The 20,010-nt window shown below is 38.3% G+C and overlaps 1 protein-coding gene across 3 annotated transcripts in view; it reads left to right on the top strand.

Moving 5' to 3' along the window:
- The window catches only part of LOC124595045 (ATP-binding cassette sub-family A member 7-like), a 610,990-nt gene that overhangs the window by 412,433 nt on the left and 178,547 nt on the right, over window positions 1-20,010 (top strand). For all 3 annotated transcript variants that reach the window (XR_006978174.1, XR_006978175.1, XM_047133608.1), the window contains exon 34: window positions 10,589-10,764. Coding sequence is in view for 1 of the 3 variants with exons in the window: in XM_047133608.1 (XP_046989564.1) it covers window positions 10,589-10,764 (176 nt within the window). In the remaining 2 variants the exon portion in view is untranslated. The remainder of the gene's footprint in view (window positions 1-10,588; window positions 10,765-20,010) is intronic.

A 20,010-nucleotide genomic window follows, 5' to 3' on the forward strand; every position in this document is an offset into this window, starting at 1 on the left:
GTCTTCTCTGTTTGTTGATGGGTCACTTGGCTATTTCTGTTGCCTCTCTAATCTTCCTCCTGAAAGTAAGTGGCTGTTTTGCCAGTACACGAGCTTCATCAAACTCAATCTGTTTGCTGCACTCATCCTGGTGTTCTGCCACTGCTGACTTGGTGTGTTTCCACCAACACCTCAACCAGCAGCACAACAGAATCCCATTCACTATGGAGACAGAAAAGAATGGAGTGCTGCCTTTCCTCGACATGGGAGTTTACAGAAAGCTTGATGATAAACTGTACCATAGAGTGTATAGGAAACCAACCAGTACTGACAGGCACCTACATGCCTCCTCCCATCATCATATGCAGAAGAAATCCACCCTGCACATTTTAACCAAGAGGGCTCACAGGATCAGCTATAAGGAGCATGTGAAGGGTGAAGTACAAAACCTCAAGTCCATTTTTGGTGGCAGTGGTTATGGGATGAAAGGCAATAGAGGAGAGAAGAAGGAAGCACAAAACATCACCCTATTTCCAAGATGGGTACCGACTTCCAACGACTTGGCCGCCAGCAATAACAGCATTACGGTACAACAGCTCACGTGAAGCAATACATGCAGGCACATGGGAGACTGTAGTGGTCACTGGTACACAGAGTCCTGGTGTGCCTGAGCCGGTGCTAGAAATCAGCAAAACAATGCCACATCATTACTGCCACTTGATTTTCCATTTGCCAATTCACACCAATCACAAGCAGTAATGTAATGCGAACACCAGTCAAAATGTCAGGTTTCTGCCAATGAAAAGAAATAATAAAAACACAAATAAAGAACTTCTAACATACCTCCCCTCTATCCGTAAGAGCCTATCAGAATTAAATAACAGCAGGAAACAAAAGCACCCTGAAGAAGGTCACTTGCAATAGTGATCGATAAGTCGATAGTTTTGCATATTGACTATGCAGTCACAAACCCAGAAAAGTTTTATTGACTATAGCAATGGCTGTGGAATCCTACATTTATATTTCTTTTTATGATTTAAGTGATTTCAGAAGTTTGCCACTACATCTAACTGGGATGAAATTACATTAGGTGTTCCGCAGGGTTCGATCATGTTTCCCCTTCTGTTCTTGAAATATGTGAATGACTTCCCTTCTTATCTGAAACAAGAAGCTAAGCTGGCACTATTTGCTGATGATACAAGCATCATTATTAATCCAGTAAAAGTAACTCCAAGTAATGTCTTCAAAAAATTATTAATTGGTTTTCTGCAAATAGGCTTGCTCTGAACCTTGAAAAAACACAGTACATCCAATTTTCTGCTGCAAGGAGTACAGTTCCTTCAATATATATAACAAATAGACAGAAGTCAGTAGCCAGGGTAGAGCATATTAAGTTTTTGGGTGTATGTATAGATGAGAATCTTAATTGGAAAATTCATATTTTGGATCTCCTAAAGCGACTAGGTTCAGCAACTTGTGCAAACAGAATGATTGCCAATTATGAGGATATAGAAATTAGTAAGCTAACATACTTTCACTCTCTGATGTCACACGGAATAATATTTTGCGGTAAGTCAACATTTAGGTAAAAAGTATTCACTACTCAGAAGAAAGTGGTTAGAATAATATGTGGGGCTCATAATTACACATCTTGTAGGCATCTTTTTAAAAGGTTAGGAATTCTTGAAACAGCCTCACAGTACATTTACTCAATAATGAAATTTGTTCTCAACTCCATGAACCAATTTAAAAACAATAGTGAGATTCATGATTATAATACCAGAAGAAAGAAAGACTTATGCTATCCTCTACTTAACCTGCCTTTGGGACAGAAAGGGGTAAAATATGCTGCTGTAAAACTTTTCAATAAATTACCAGGTGAAATAAAATGTCCGACAGACAGCAGTAATAGTTTAAAAAATAAATTGAAATCATATCTCCTTGACAACTCCTTCTATACCATAGATGATTTCTTGAATGGGAATAAATAAATCTATAGGTATAAAACTTGCATTTTCTGCAACTTAAGGGAAAGAGTAGGTAACAAAAGTTTTAAGCTTTTTTTAAGGGGAACCCTGATTCATGTGTGCATAACTATTACCATGAGATTTATCATTGAAACACATAACTAGCTAACTAACTATCAAAACTGTTTCACTTGTCCTAAAGCATATTTGTAAGTTAAAAAGAAAAGACTGTCATAGGACATAAATAACTTGAAAAATATCAAAATGTGGAGATTCTAAACATACAAACAACTTCCAGTATCAGCAGTCAGTTGTAAAACACTAGCAAGGAGCTAAAATGTTATAAATACACTATGTCTGTCAGCACATCTTTCACAAAGCATATGTTACCTTCAGAGCAGATGTCAAAACAACCTTCCTGGATCTCCAAGCCTTTAGTGACTTGTTGGGTCTTACTTCTCTGTACACTTTGCAACATCCCTAGTTACAAGAGCAGCATGGAAGTGCATTACCTATTCTTCCACATTCTTTGGTTAAGTAGAATAAACAGGATCGTGCAAGTGTCCCCAAAGGAAGAAATGCAGGAGATTTTGATCAGACAAAAGCAGAGTCCATGAAACTGTACTACCACTTCTGATCCATTTCCCAGGAAAGGCTCTACTTTAGCACGAATGGAAAACTTGGAGGGATGTTGTGTGTAGTAAGAGAACAAAGTGAATGTCTAGAGACAAAACATGTCTTTAAAATTGGGATGATGATGATGATTCTCTTATTTTCATATTATAATATGCATCACATTGCAAGGCAGCTCCATGCAGAGAGAGAGAGAGTGATAGGAAAGCGTGTAGGGGATGAGGCTGAAGTAGCTGCGATGGTAGAGAGTTGGCAAACAAAATCCATGTTGGATAAAAGTTCCCAGTAAATTTACCATGTCAGATTCGGCTAAAAGCGCATAAATTTCATGTTTGCCTTTTTCATCATCATCACGTGCTAAGTGAAACTGGTGAGGTCTCTGCTTAAAAGCGGGTCCCCTCAAAAGCAGACAGCATCTGATTGGCTAGATTACATCCTGACTGTAAGACTTAGCTCTTCATCATGAAGATGATGATGATGATGATGATGATGATGATAGCAATCAGCAAAAGCTGGGGATTTTATCTGAATTTGTTACAGCAAGTTAACCAAGAATTTTTGATCCAAGGACTCCATTGCGAAAGGCTTCTTAGCCATAGTCCACATTGTCCAACTGTTTTGTTGCACACAACAATCAGGCTTATTTGGCTACAGTACATAGTATCATACATTCAAATCTATGAAGAGACTAACAAATGTTGTAACTGATTTTGAACAGTCATGTACATAAGAGAAATCTTATTTCACTTTGTGACGAGACTGCATGAACTGAGTGAAAATTCACACATTACAAGCCTTAAGTGTCCAAGCTCTGCAACTTTTCCATTACCGATGAAAATATCAAAAAGCTCATTTACCTTTTCTACATTCATTCAATAATTTGTTATGGCGTCATATTCTTTGACAACTTTTCTTGGAGGAAAAAAATGTTCATCTTTCGTAAGTGTGTGACAAGAATAACATGTGATGTCTACTCTTGAATCTCTCGAGGACAGCTCATTAAACAGTTAGGTGTATAGGCAACAGTCTGACAGTACATTTGCTACTGTATGAAGTTTGTTTTCAACAATCTGTTGCAGTTTTAAAAATAACAGTAACATTCATCATTACAATAATAGAAAATGAGATTCTTTACACTAATCACCCATCATCCATAATGTGGGACAGAAGTGAATGAAGTATTTAGCCCCAAAAGTCTTTGGCTATTAACCCATTCAAGTGAAGAATCTCATCATCATATTACGAATATCCTACAGCTGGGGTAGCTTCTTGCTTCCTGTATTTCACTTCCTTTGATCATGGCAGTCTCCTCCTTGTAGTCCTCTGTCATCCATTGCATACCAGACCCCTCGACTCCAGCTCTTTGTAGGTCACATACACTTTCTTTTTACTGCTGGGTTTCACTACGACACTTTCTTTGGCCATCAGCTATCATCAATCATTTTTCGATGTCCTTAGCATTTAAGAAGTTTCATCGCTATGGTGTCTATTACTGATTCATCGATACCCTTAGCCTTATTCAGTACATGGTCCAGCATTGAGATCCCACAACTTTTCCTTCTTAATGTACATCTCTAGTGCATGCAACTTGTTTCTTGGACACTTGTTTATTACCCATTTTTCTGCTCCATATGTAGCGATATTTCAACAACTGAATGCTATATCACCTGTTTCATCCTTTTTTGTTATTCCAAAGGGCTGAGTTCAGTTGTCGTATGACCATCCTGTCCTTCCCTATTTTATTATTTGTGTCATCTTCACTTTTTTTTGTGATGATATCATAACCCCCAAGACACTTAAAAGATGTACAGCCCTTGATTTACTGGCTCCAACTTCCGGATCTTTTATGGCACTGTCACCAGACTTCAGGTTTTTTTTCCAAGCTAATTGTGAGGCCCCTTCATTCATACCCCTTTTTTAACTTCTGAAGCAGGTACTCAACATCATCCTGGTCTCCTGCTATGATGACCTGTTCATCAGCAATGAAAAGTGTCTACAAGATCCCCCCCCACACACACACAGGGATTCCTATGCCTCCACATTTGTTCCTCCATGCTTTAAGTGCTTTCTCCACATAGATTTTAAATGTTGTTGGTGCTACATTATGCCCTTGATGTAGACTTTTGTAACAGGAAACTCTGGTGATACTGAATGTCCTACTTTGCTGGCATTCACACAGCCTGTATAGAATTGTTTAACTGCTTCAATTTAAATAGCTGACACATCACTATTCTTCATACTTGTCCACACATTGTTTTGTGGTACTGTGCGTCCACAAAGATTAAATAGGTCTCTATTTGTGTGGCAATTCTCTTCTGTGTTATATCCCGTAATGGGAATATTCCTGCAATACATGGGCATCTTGGTCTAAAAACCACACTGTTCTTCAGACATTATAGCTCTCTTTTCTATTCTTTCTTTTAAGATTTTCCTGTATAATAGTACTGGTGATGGACTGATAATTTCCACAGTCCTGCCTATTCCCCTTCTTATAGACCGAGACGTAAGAGCAGAACTTTTTCATTCCTTGGGTATCTGCTTTACAGATTTTTTTTGAGGTTATCTGTCGTGCACTTGGATGTTTGTCTTCTTCAGTCAGATTTAACATTACTTGTATTGACTGTATGATAACACAGCAGAAAAAATGCTGTTTGTTAAGGATGTGGGAGTTTTATGGGGCCCCAAATGTGGGTCATAGCATTACATGTTGGTTTCAGGGATCTACTTTCGCTTTATATGGAAACTGGTGGTTGATGAAGAGTTTGCAATATAAAGTCTTCAGAAGTCATTATAATCTGTTAAGTTTGCAGGAGGACTCAGCATGCTTCCTCTGTGGACTTAAACTATCAACCATGCCCTTACATATGAAAGACATTATTGTAGAGAATACTGTCTGTCAAAGCGATGATACATGAGGCAGCCTTTGAAGCTTTGGTGGAGGAAACAAAATTTGGATTACAGAGGAGGAATCCATGACAGAATGGAAAAGTAGGGAAATTGGTGAAGATAAAAAAGGAAGCCTATAATGAATGACTGAGCACTCAAATTGATGAAGACCATAAGATACATAGAGCTAAACAAAAAGAAGCACAAAGAGTCATTACCAAAATTAAAAATTAGGTGTGTCAGAAAGTGGAATATCCAAAGGATAATAAAATTAACTTCAAACATAAACTGAAATCATTATAATTGCTTGACAACTTTTTCTACTCTTTAGAATGTAATTTTCTAATGTGTATTTGTGGGTGTGTTTGAATGTGGTTAAGTGTAAATCAGTGTGTGCAAAAATTAACAGTTTGCAAAGATTATCACAAAAGACTATCATGTAAATGGTCAGTATTTTGTCATATTTTTTGTGGAGAAAGAGCATTATGAGTATAAACTAAATCATCCACAATACAGTGAAAGCGCCGGCCGCGGTGATCTCGTGGTTGTAGGCGCGCAGTCCGGAACTGCGCGACTGCTACATTCGCAGGTTCGAATCCTGCCTCGGGCATGGATGTGTGTGATGTCCTTAGGTTAGTTAGGTTTAAGTAGTTCTAAGTTCTAGGGGACTGATGACCACAGCTGTTAAGTCCCATAGTGCTCAGAGCCATTTGAACCATACAGTGAAAACAACATTATGATCCATGGAACAAGTAAATAAGTAACTGTCTTCTGTTCCAAAAGGTAGGCCTCCCTGTCATTTTAAGGCATTGCCCAGTTTGTGCCTTGAAACTGACAAGTGAATTAGCTATCGAAGTATTGGAGTTTTTGACAGATTTTTCCCATGAGTTATTAAAGCATAGTACACACTAGGAAGATTTAAAATTCACAACTAGCTGGCTAGTTGCTTGTATGTGGGCAATATGTTGAAAATTATAATTATGCCACTCACAACAAGTGAATGTCTGCATACTACATAGGATACAAATTCCCAGTCAATTAAAGATAGCAAGTTCTCCTATCCTATTTAGGTAGATGATATTCTGACAGACAATAGCATGATTTCAAACCCTGACTCTTTAAAACCAAAAACTATTATTACCTTACTTTGTTTCACAGTCTATAACATAATACTATTGTCGCTGCTGTCTGAGTCTGTGTCCAAACCATTTGATTGTAAATTTAAGATGACTTGTTCAAGACTTTTATATCCATCTACATCTCACAGTAAATCCTCTTCCTGGTCAAACTGCTGCAGAACAAATCAGTTTACAGGATATGTATACATGATTAGTGTTAATGTTAATGAGCATATTATTTTTCAGTCCTACTCATGTTCTCACTACACTTGAAAAAACTAGCATGTCTTCCCCCTTCTACTCCCCCCCCCCCCCCCCCCACAAATTCATCCACGGAATATTTTTCTTTTTATCCCAGGGCATAATTCCCACTTTTCTGTTGTTTGTGCTTTATGTTTTTTCTGTAACAGCTGAATGATAACTGGCAGTGTCAATTACAGTGACCAACTTCAGAGCAAGGTATCATAAGAACTGTTCTGTGGATCACTTCTTAAAAGTGGCAACATACATTTCTGAATGGTAGTCTCTGCTGTTTTTTTTACACCTGAATACAAGTTTGCTTTCAGGAGCAAAACCAGAGGAAGAATCATTATCCAACAACTTTTTCCTGCGGGAACTTTAAAATTGTCAGTACTATCACTCATTTTCCAGCACATTTTCCCAGAATGATTCTGCTTCACCCACATTTCATTAAGGTAATACACTGTTGAACTACCTCTCTTACTTCAGGCATCTTTCTCAGGAATATGACTCGTGTTGCAGGTATGTCACTTTTTTACATTTAAAGCTTTCTTCTATTGTGTAATGGAACATCCGCCTCTAGCATTGCTTTTCCTCAATGGTAATTGTCAATATCAATATTATTTTTTGAATTTTGGACAGGTCAAAATTATCTCAGTTGCTTTTTTGAAAACTTTCATGTAATTTCATGCACAGTATGCTATATTTCAAGCTAAAATTTATGGAAAGGAATTATTTAATAAAAACTATTAGTCTTGATGTTACAGTTGATAAGTACTAGCTCTGAATGTACAGTTTCTCCCCCCCCCCCCCCCCCTCTCCCTCTCCCTCTCCCTCTCTCTCTCTCTCTCTCTCTCTCTCTCTCTCTCTCTCTCTCTCTCACACACACACACACACACACACACACACTTAAAATTTCTGTTACTAATTATGTAATCCTGCACTGTTTACTATGTTTATTTCTGGATTCATTTACAAAATAATAATTGAAAATAATAATGTAATAAAAACTAGTAGAAATTCATTTATTAGGAAAAATTGTAAACCCTTTGAAATACTGTTATATCTGCAGAGTGTGAGAGTAGTAAGCATGCCTATGATGTGATCGGACATATTTTTGTGTGAACAATGTAATTTTGGTTTTGTTAATGTGAAAAATCAAAATACTGTATAATATACTAAAATGTGAGAAAATATATTTACGCAAAAAAATGCTGCAACAACAATCTTCAGATTTATTTAGTTCAAACCAACCATGAGGACCTGATGTGTCATTTTTCAGCTTCAAAAATCAGACCCTTAGACAAGAAGAACTGGTGCCAAGCCATACATGACAAGTTAAGTAAATTAGAAAGTTTATTGTAATCTTCGCTCCTCTCAAATCTTCATAAAAGACATCTGTAATGTGGACTGTAGATGGAAGTTGGAAGGAAGGGTGGATTACAGTTGTTACTTTTAATGTATTTAACACCAGTATCTTTTAAAATTCCTCGCATTGACCACTGCATTTGAACCCAATTTTCTCATGCTGGAATGATTGCTTTCATCAAGGTAATGCACTGTTAAACTACCTTCTTCTCTTATTTCAGGCCTCTGTCTCAGGAATATGACTCATGTTGCAGGTTTGTCTCTCCTCTACATGGAAACTGTCTTTTCATTGTTACTTTTAATGTACCTAATATCAGTATATTTCAAAATTCTTTGCACTGACTCACCACTAGATTTGAAGTCAATTTTCTCATGCTTAGTTAGGATGGAGAGTCACCATTTATATATATTTCAAACTTGGGGTGCCTTAAAACATCCTTGTCAGAGCTACCCAGCTGTGTTATATGTTTCATGCAATTTCAGGGCATTCCAGGCAAAACAAAATCAACTTTTCCTGATGTTTTCACAGCTGTAACACTTTCCAGTTAGGTGTACTGTTCTCTTGCAGGTACCACATGCTTCTGCAATCTGTTCCTGTCTTCAAAATGTCAACATAGGATTCCCACTAGAAAAAATGATAAACATGGTAAACAGTCCACCTTGCCTGCTTGTGAAGCACTTCTCATTTATTGCCCCCACCTAACATATTTAGTTAAAATCACACTAAAACATTTTAGACACACATTCACAGCTATAATGCTAAAAGAAAGTACCAACAGTTGAATGAAGAATTTGGTTGCTTTGTGGATGAAGTTGTATTATGAATGAAATTGAATGACGATGTATGGCAACAGTGCTGCCTGCAGGAGAGAGATTCTCACCATCTTACTAGGTGCTCGGAAAGAGCAGCATCTAATGGCAGGTGATGTGTCTAACAGCTGAAAATTGGGTCACCTTCCTACATCATTCAGATTACAGTATTAAGTAATTCCTGAATTTTGTGTAAGACATTTTATAATTACTGTGTAATGGCTGAAAATCCAGGTTCCATACTATGCAATCTAAAATTATTAAATAAAAAAATTATATACTGGTACATCTAGATCTAGAATCAAATTCTCCGCCTTCTGTATTCTACTCTACTCGGTGCCCTAACTGGCAGCATTGCTGTACTATGTTGAATGAAGTAAATGTCATATGTGTGTTTATAGTGTTGCCGAATTGTAATTTTTTGATGTCTCTGGTGTAGAGACAATATGCATGGGACAAAATTGTGTTAGAGACATATCTGTAAGGCCTGTGTATTTACTTACTTTTAAATATTAATAATTCTGTCTTGTTATCAAAGCTTTTGTAGCACAGATTAATGAATTTAATAAAAATTCATTTTTATATATATATTTTTTATTTTTCTATTTTTTATTTGTATTTATTTATTTTGCAATGTAAAAATTGAGTTTTCTTTTTATGAGGGGACTTCAAATGCAAGCTACACATTATTATGGCAGGCCAAGTAAATTCTACTGAACACTGCACTATGTTTCAAAGGGACAGAGATACATATCACTATTTTCCAAAATATTCACCGAGTTTCTGTAAACAACAGTCAGAACATTCTACTATTTGTTCAATTCCTTGATGCTAGAATTCCACTCATTTGTCACAGAGCCATTAGAGAACTGCCATGTGAACATGCTCATCTTTGTAAAAACTCTTTTCTCCCACACGTTCTTTCAGCTTGCCGAAAAGCTGGAATGGTACACGATATGGACTGTATGGCAGATGTTGCCAGGACTCCCATTAAAAACAATGAAGCAAACCTTGCCTTGTGTACACCATGCTAAGTGTTGCATTATCATGCAGGAGAATAGTGCATTGTCATGCAGAACAGTGCCTTTGCTTAATTTTCCACTCATCTTGTTCTCTGTGTTTTGCCCACAAGAATAGAACCATCCCATGTACTTCAACTTTGGAGTAAGCTTCCAGGTGTTGCACACCATTTCACTTGCACCCTGTGATGCGCCTGTTATCCTTACTGCAGCAGAACTGTGTCTTTAGGAAACTCAGAACATATTCTCTGTCCTGACAGTGCACTAATCATGTCATGCAGTGCTCTTATGGGACAACGTGTGTCATTTAGTTTTGGAAGTCCTTAGTTATAATATTTTCATGTGTTTTAGTTTTTTTTCTTTCTAGCTGTGTGAGATTTAACCTGTGCTCTGAAAGCTGAAGATGGTTTTAAAAATTTTTATTGTGATGGTCTAAGTCACAAATGGCAATTTTAAATTGAGACTGTTACAACAAATATATTTAAAAATATATAGTTGCAACATTTCTCATGGCAATATGTCATCCATTATCAAGATTGTTTCTCTGAAGTTATTTACGTTATTACAGGTTTGGTTTAACAACAAAGGATGGATTTCGTCTGTAGCATATATGAATGCCATAAATAATGTTATACTAAGAATGCTACTGCCAGAAAATAAAAGTGAAGTTACACATAACTTTGGAATTCAGGTCATTAATCATCCAATGAATTTTACTTTGAACCAGATGACTGAAGTTTTAAAGTAAGTGTCTTTATTAAATGTGGTTTCTGTTGTGTTTAGTATACATTTTACACTGTAAAGAATTGACCATATTATTTATTGTTATTGTTTTTCAAGAATTATGTTACAGTCACATCGTATGCCTGCAATGCAGTCTAAAATGACTCACAATGTTCAATGTCTTTCTCTCAAGGATCGTAAATTGCTTTTTAAGTGTGTAGTTAGATATATTAAATTTTTTTTCCATAAACTACTAAAAAAAATTTTGATACCACTCTTAAGACTCGTATCTTTTGATTGGAAACCTCTTTCTCAATATTCTACAGGAAATTGCTATGTACAGGTAGCCAAAGTGGTGGAGAGAAGAGTAATTCTGCATTTTCAGTGCAGTGCAGTAGTATGTGTGATATTTCCCATCTTCAGTGGGACAGTGTGGCTTGGGTGCACTACTCAGTCTGTCAACAGGCCTCAAAGGTTCATTTCAAGGCTTACCCATCTGCACACCATCACTTCGCTTCACAGCGACAGGGGTGCACACCATCACTGCACAGCGACAGGGGTAACTAGCATGAGAAGTTGCCTGGAGAATTGGTGTGCACCACAGCTACTTCATTTGAACATTCAGCCATTGTTATGAGACTCAGAACATTGAATACCTGCCTCGTGAGGGTTGCCCATGATCAACAATATCCATCTAATAACTACTACTTTCAGATTATTTCTTGTTAGTACCCCAAGGAAAATGCAGCGCAACTTAACCCAGGCAGTATGCGACTTTTTTCACATGCTCAGTTTGACCTCTAGGTGTCCTTTATAATCAACAGTAGAAAACCTCGCACACTATGGGTCAATGGTATGGGTTTCCTTCACCAATTGTAGGATTTGTCTGACACCTGATGCTAGTCTTAGAAGAATGCCAGGGACCAATGTATGTTGCAGGTACGTAGTTCCTTGGTTTCAGCAGGTAGTTCAGCCAGTTTCATGTATGGTTACTGCATGCTGCTCATTGCTATCAAGAATCATTTTAGCATTGTAAAGCATCTGGAAGAGATCCTCTAACCTATTGTCTATTTAATAATTCAGCATTTGAGCACTGGGTTCACCTTTCAAGATGATAATGTGTGAGCACACCAAGCCCACCTCACAGACACCTTCCTGCATCAGGCGAGAATCAGCCTATTTGAATGATGTGTGGTATCTGTTGACATCAACCAAACTGAGCATAAACATCTTCCAAACAGGCCTTGGAAGGCCCAATGATACCGACCGGCCACCATGTCATCCTCAGCCCACAGGCACCACTGGATGGGATATGGAGGAGCATGTTATCAGCACACCAACCTCCCAGCCGTATGTCAGTTTATGAGACCAGAGCCACTACTTCTCAATCAAGTAGCTCCTCAGTTTGCCTCACTAGGGCTGAGTGCACCCAGCTTGCCAACAGCGTGACAAGGCCACTGGCAAATTGAGAATGCTTAGGTCATATTGAAACTTAAGTGCATAGTCACAGGAATACTCCACACACTGGAAAGTCATCATCAAAAAGTAGGACAGGCTTAAGCAGCAATGTCTCAAACCCTGTGTGGACAGCATATGAAGTTTTTACAATACATGAAGTGTAGCAACAGGGTATTGAATGTGATCTGTGTCTTTCCCATTGTATGTGCTGCTTTCTAGGATCTCAAGTGTACTGCAGGATCCAGTCGTTGAAGGTCCACAATATTTTGGTGATCAACTATTCTGTTATCAATAGTTGCTACTGACAGAATTAAGTGCCTGTGGCTTACTGGCAGTATTTATACCTGCGCCAGTTCAGAGTTTTGCCCTTGCTTGCCCTGTGCTGTCCTCATTGGTGGGGGTACAATGATGAGTGGAGGGGGTAGGGAGCCTCAGTTACCTTCCCCCCACTGTTTCTGTCACATCTACCATCTGGATGTCACATTCTTCTTTGATGGAGCTAGGTATCAGCTCCCATACCTTGCTTAGTTGAAAGCCTGTGTCCCTGTTGATTAAATATCAGTTGCATGGACTTCAGTTCTTTGAAAATGCAGTCCCAAGTTTTATCAGTGATAGCCAGGACCTTCGTCTGCTGGTTATTCATTTTATGTCCATCTTCAATGCAGTGTTCTGTTATTGCTGAATTGTTGGACTGCAGTAATCTGGTGTGGCACTCATGTTCTGCGCATCAGTCTTCAATTGTGCGGATCATTTGTCAACATAAGTTTTTTAGGATCACACAGAACATGATACACCCTCTCTTTTTTCAGGCTCTGGTCATCTTTAACTGTCCCTAATAAAGCTTGTATTTTTGATAGTGGGTGGAAAGTTGGCACTACATGGTGTTTTCACGGTAGTGTTCCATTTTTTGACAATATTTTGCCATCAAATGTTATGAAAGTGGTCTTCTTATCGTGCTCTTCTGTTTTTTCATCATCCACGTGATTCTTGTAGCTAATGAGTCACAGGGCTGCCCGAATCTATCGGTTTCTGTATTGATTTTTGTGGAAGACTGATTTCAGGTGACACAACTCTGCCTTCAGACTTGGTTTGTCGGAAACGGAGTGTGCCTTGCTTAGTAGAGTCTTGAGGATTCTGTACTTCTGTGAGTGGATGGTGGCAGCTGGAGGCATGGAGATATAAATCTGAATGCATTGTTTTTTTGTTTATTTATTTATTTACATGTCAAGTTCCATAGGACCAAATTGATGAGCAAATCTCCAAGGTCATGGAACATCACAGTACACGAAATTACAACATGAAAGGAATAACAGGTAAAAATAAAACGCTTATGAACCCAAAAAAGTCAATTCATAAGTTTAAGTAAATGCAGTCAGCAGTACAACAAGAATCAGCTTAATTTTTCAAGGAACTCCTCAACGGAATAGAAGGGGTGACCCATGAGGAAACTCTTCAGTTTTGATTTGAAAGTGCCTGAATTACTGCTAAGATTTTTGAATTTGAGTGGTAGCTCATTGAAAACGGATGCAGCAGTATATTGCATACCTTTCTGCACAAAAGTCAAAGAAGTGCGATCCAAATGCATATTGGATTTCTGCCTAGTATTAACTGAGTGAAAGCTGCTAATTCTTGGGGATAAGCTAATTTGTTAACAAGAAATGACAGTAAGGAACATACATATTGAGAGGCCAATGCCAAAATACCCAGACTCATGAACAGGGGTCGACATGAGATTCGTGAACTTACACCACTTATTGTCCGAACCGCCCGTTTCTGAACCAAAAAGATCCTTTTATAATGGGGAGAGTTACCTCAAATTATAATGCCAGATGACATAAGAATGAAAATAACCAAAGTACACTAATTTTTGTGTCAAATGATCACTCGCTCAAGATACCGTTTGAATAGTAAAAATGTCAGCATTAAGTCTTTGAACAAGATCCTGAACATGGGCTTCCCATGACAGTTTACTATCTATCTGAACACCTAGAAATTTGAACTGTTCAGTTTCACTAATCAAATGCTCATTCTGTGAAATCAAAACGTCAGGTTTTGTTGAATTGTGTGTTAGATACTATAAAAACTAAGTCTTACTGTGATTTAGCATTAGTTTATTTTCTACAAGCCATGAATTTAGGTCATGAACAACACTACTTGAAACCGGGCCAATGTTGCACACAACATCATTTACATCATCATCATCAGCAGCAGCAGCAGCAAACAGAGATATTTTAGAGTTACCCGTAATACTAGAGGGCATGTTGTTGTTGTGGTCTTCAGTCCTGAAACTGGCTCGATGCAGCTCTCCATGCTACTCTATCCTGTGCAAGCTTCTTCATCTCCCAGTACCTATTGCAACCTACATCCTTCTGAATTTGCTTAGTGTATTGATCTCTAGGTCTCCCTTTACGATTTTTACCCTCCACGCTGCCCTCCAATACTAAATTGGTGATCCCTTGATGCCTCAGAATAAGCCCTACCAACCGATCCCTTCTTCTAGTCAAGTTGTGCCACAAATTTCTCTTCTCTCCAATTCTATTCAATACTTCCTCATTAGTTATGTGATCTACCCATCTAATCTTCAGCATTCTTCTGTAGCACCACATTTCGAAAGCTTCTGTTCTCTTCGTGTCTAAACTATTTATCGTCCACGTTTCATTTCTATACATGGCTACACTCTAGAGGGGGCATATCATTTATATAAATAAGGAACAGTAGTAGCCCCAACACTGATCCCTGGGGCACCCCCATTTGGCTGTACCCCACTCAGACCCCATACCAAAACCATACTCAACCTCCACCCTGTTGCCACTCCCATCATGCACTGCTGCTGTTGTTTGCAGTGTGGCTTCAGCTGTCAGAGGCTGCAGTCTTGTGTATGTGTGTGTGTGTGTGAGTTGTGATTGAGTGTGTGAGTGCTTGTGTGTCTGTCATCTATTTTTGACAAAGGCCTTGATGGCCAAAAGCTTACATTGTGACAGTCTTTTTGTTGTGCCTATCTGTGACTCAGCATCTCTGTTATATGGTGAGTAGCAACTTTCCTCTTCATAATATTGTTACACTCCATCCTGGATTTTCCATTGTTTGATTTCATTTTAGTGTAAAGATCATCATACAAGGTAGAAGCTCCATGAAGTAATATGTTTCTTGACTCACTTTGGACATGTTCTCTTCAAACTGATTTAGTAAGGCTGCTAGCAGTGCACATCTTCCTTCTTGTAATGTGTCCTACAGCAGTTCATTGAGCAGTTCCATGACACTCTCAAACTGAGTGCACAACTCATGAATCGTACAGCTTTTCTTTGACTATTTTCTGTCTCTTCCATTAATATGGGCAGATAATCAATACTCAAGAATTTGCAGAACAAGATTTTTGTAAATTTTTTCTTTCATGTGTAAATTACACATTGTTAGAATTCTACCAATAAATCTGATCCACCATAAGTAACTTCAGACACATATTCTAATATACCTGAAGGTTGTGAGTAATTCTAGAAATTTATCGCTGATCATCTAATCAGTGCTATCAGTTCATTTTGTGCATTAAGTTACATTTGTTCATGTCAAGGATCAGCTGCTAATCTTTACTCCAGGCACTGATCATCTCCAAGTTTCTGCACATTTCACAACAAATTTCTGAGGATCTCACATCCCTGTGCTCAGCTTAATTTGCTAGCAGTCTCACAGGTCTACAGACTTTCTCTACAACATGGTTTATCTATACTATTGGCCATTAAAATTGTGGTATATGAAGATCGTATACAAGAAACATAAAATTGGCATAAAGTGCAGTACATGCTTGGATATGCAAAGTATCAGCATTTCAGTACCACTACACAAAGTAGCAGCATTTACATTCTGTACATAAGCAGGGCTTAAGCAGTGGGTTCTCATTCAGAAATCACATTTGAATGCTGGCTGTCTGTGAGAAGATCATGTTAGATTTCATGTAAAATGGAGATATGTCTACCAGCTCATGTCGGAATTTAACAGCAACAGGATCGTGGCTTATTGTGGGAGGACATTCAACACAGGAAATAAAGAACACATCAGAGCACTTAAATACAGTACGAATCATTCAACATTTGCGGATCATCCAACAGAACAACACCATAGACCAAGCAATATTGAAAACGATGTGAGTATCATAAAAATCAGTGAAGACAGGCACCTTCTCCCTTTCCAAGAAACTTTCCACATACAGAAAGTAACACAAAATAAACAGTTGCTCAATGACCAAATAAATATTGGAAACCAGACATACTATGGAATAATTGATGAAATTACATGGAAAAGGAAAGAGCCTTTTCCATCCTTCAGCCCCTCCACTGTCCCACAATCCCTCTCCCCAGTCACCATTTCTTTTCACTTCTCACTCCTCACCTTCTCCTTTAAGTCACACCCCATCACACTGCTGTATACTTATGTCCACTCATCATGGTGTCGTCCCCCCCCCCCCCCCCCCCCAAAAAAAAAAAGGAAAAAAGAACTGCCACCCAACAATAACCACCACCTTCACTATTCATTTTCTGCTCTTACACAGAAACATGATTAAAAAGAATTACAAACATTCAATAATTTAATTTTAAAGAAATGTTGTAGGTCAAAGACAAAATAGTGGAAAGGTTATTTTGGCAACACTACAAAACACAAACAACAACACATATTTGAAGTACAAAAATGAACAGAATACAGTGGTGTGCATAAAGTGTGTTGTGAAAAACTTAAGAAATGCATAGTGCTGCAGAACACCTAAAAATGAGACCAAAATTATCAGTGTCTAGCACAGAAAAACAGCGATGTGTTAGCAGACAGCATTTCCCGATGTAAGTGAGAAATCAGCCGAAAAATCACTGTTAGTACAAATCAACCTATTGTTAATGAACTGTTTTTGTATCTTAAAGCAAATAAAAATGTAAATAACTTAATTACAGACCACTGATGATGCTTTACCTCAATAAAGCGAAATGCGTCTGGTGAAAATATCGTGCATTTTGTAGTTGCAACGACAGAACAAAAATACCCTCAAGAGCATACAATCATTGCGACATACTATTTCAGTGGTCTATTTGGCCACCACATTCAGATGAGAACGCTGTTTGCTCACTGAGAGAAAGTAGTTTTGAGTAAGGATGAACTTGGTTAGAGCAACAATAACTGACATTTTAGGAAGAATTTCAGTTGGCCATTGGGAGGGGTAGTGTTCTTAGGTAGAGAGAACATGATATATTGTGGGAAGTTGGTGTAAAATGAGTGGTGAGAATGGATTTGAGATGTTCCAGGAAGCAGTTGGTATCTTTTACGTAGGATGGAAGCCTCTGTGTGATGGGTTGCAGGTACTGGTCAACCAAGTGTGAGGTGTGTTCTGTGGGAGCCTGAAGCCAATAACTATTTCGGATCAGGATGGTCGTTTTACTGTACTTTGGGGTGAAGACAGAAAGTGGGGATGTATGGATCACAGGTGGTAAGGTGTTCTAATGAAACATTTGAGAATACTTGTAAGGGGCCTAGGGTTCCAAGAATTTTCTATAGTTCATTCTATATATGGAAAGGATGTGGAGTCATTAGGAAACAGTTCTGTGTGTGAAATTATCTGACAGCTGACAATGTCTATTTTCTGCATACTCCTCTCAGTCACAGGGCTGGAGAACATCTTTCTCCATAAGCAACTTATCATTTGGCACCCCCGTGTCCCTCTTTTCCCTGGTACACTCACCCATGTCAGTTTTCGCTATGAATTGTATTATTCACTGTGTATAAATTTTGCATTTGGGGACTCCTGACAACCCTCTCAGAGTGGTGTCCCGAGCGTCTGCTACTAATTTTGAAACATCCTGTACAGAAATTTTTCAGTTGTGGCACCTCTGGCTCCCTTATCCACTTTGTTCTCCAAGTAGGGATGTATGTCGCTTGGATCTTAAATTGACCCTGCACAGTCAAGTACAACAGTAATGGAGACTGTGTCTGCAGAAAGGTTGATAATATGAGTGTTCTGCCCTCCGATCATGCAAAGCTAATGGCTCAGCTTCAGCAAGCTCTTGTTGTGGATGGTGGGAGGTAGAGGGACACTACATTTGAAATATTTGATCAGCAAGCTGGACAGTATCATTAATTGGTGTGAAGTATTTTGTTCAAGTTTATGGCTGGCTTTGCAGAGAGTCATATAAAGTTTTCTGGCACATCCAGTGACTGAAAGATGTACAATCTTGAATGGAGGCAGCATTTGTTGGAAATGGTGGTTGACAGAGGCAATGTATAGGTCAAGGACAAGGTGAGTAAGGGCTAAGGACTGATCAGTCTGAAATTTAAGGAGGGATTAGTAGAAGGAAGGGTTGCAGTCAGAACTGAGGACATAAGTTTATTTGACTACTGCTTTTCTGTATTTATCAATCTTCTCACATTTCCTTGTCATCTTTTTGCTGTTCAGCAGTATTCACTGCATATTTAATGTCTGCCTGTTACCTGTTATTTTCTGCACCCTCTTTCAGTGTACAGTTTTCCTGTGTATAGCTACCCCTTTTCTTGTTCTACTTTCTTCCCCTTTCCAGTGTTACTGTGATCAACCCAATTAATTAATTCACAATCTCATTATGTTTACTAACTCTATACCTCATGCCATTTATATGTTTGTTTATTTTGTCTCACAATTTCGTTTTTGCTTTTACTTTATCACCTTCCTTCTATGTCATCGTCGTCGTCCCCTCCCCCTCTCTCTGGTTCATAACTGTGCTATTCATTTCTCGTCATCTCTGGATTGAAACTGGCACAGTACTTACCAGTGTACTGTCTTTACTCCCTACTCCCTCTGATAAGCTGCCCCCTCTCCCGTTCCGCTCCCAATTCGTCTCTCTCCCCCCCTGTTCTTACATTGATGGCGGTATTATAAATCCTAATATTCCTTCTCCTTTGTTTTTGTTGTCACGACTGCTGGGTCCCTGTCATGCTGAGACTGAGTGACATATCCTTTATTTCTAACCTTCCCCAATTTGTCCCTCTATCCTCCCTAAGAAAACAACTGTTAGTTCCGAAAGGTAGAATGTGCATCTTTTATATCATGTTCACTCCTTTCCATGCTAAATAAGACACCGTGAGGGAGTCATGTCAACTTTTTTTTAATCATTGTATTTGTGAATACCTCTATTACTCCCAAGTTCTTATGGATTGTTAACAATAGACATATCAATTAAGGTACTTTGAGAGCACAGTTACGATTCTAACACTGCACTCAGATGCCTACACTATGTAGTGTGTGAATCGCCCACATAAATTAAATTAATTTTGTTTCCCAAGGAAGTAGTTGCCACTATATGTTATCCCATAAGACTTCAATTAATGAAAATGTGAAACTTACTTATTTCTCTCTTTCTGTAGATGGCACTTTTAGTTTTGGTAAAACTAGCTGAACATAAATATTTTAGCAAAGTTAGTTTATGTTTTAAGTTTTCATCACTGTGTGCGCTGAGAATGCAGAACTTTCCACTCTGTTTATTATTTCTTGTTGGCACACTTCACTAATAAAACTAGTATGCTTTTTACACTGCATAAGTAGAAAAGCTGAAGAAATAATCAAGAATGCTGTATATCGACCAGACCTTATTTTTGTCTACAATGGATGACATTAAATATACTGATTGTTAATGCATAATTAACTTACAATATTCTGTATCAATCACAACTCTGAAAAAGCAGTCAATTATGAGCATACTAAATAGCTGTTGGCATTCATGGATCCATGATACCTGCTCTCTTCACCTCCACTGCGTGCCATCATGTTGTTTTGTATGGTCACATTTTGACTCAAAGCGCTTA

This window comes from Schistocerca americana, chromosome 2 (assembly GCF_021461395.2).
Source record: "Schistocerca americana isolate TAMUIC-IGC-003095 chromosome 2, iqSchAmer2.1, whole genome shotgun sequence".
Lineage (NCBI taxonomy): Eukaryota > Metazoa > Arthropoda > Insecta > Orthoptera > Acrididae > Schistocerca > Schistocerca americana.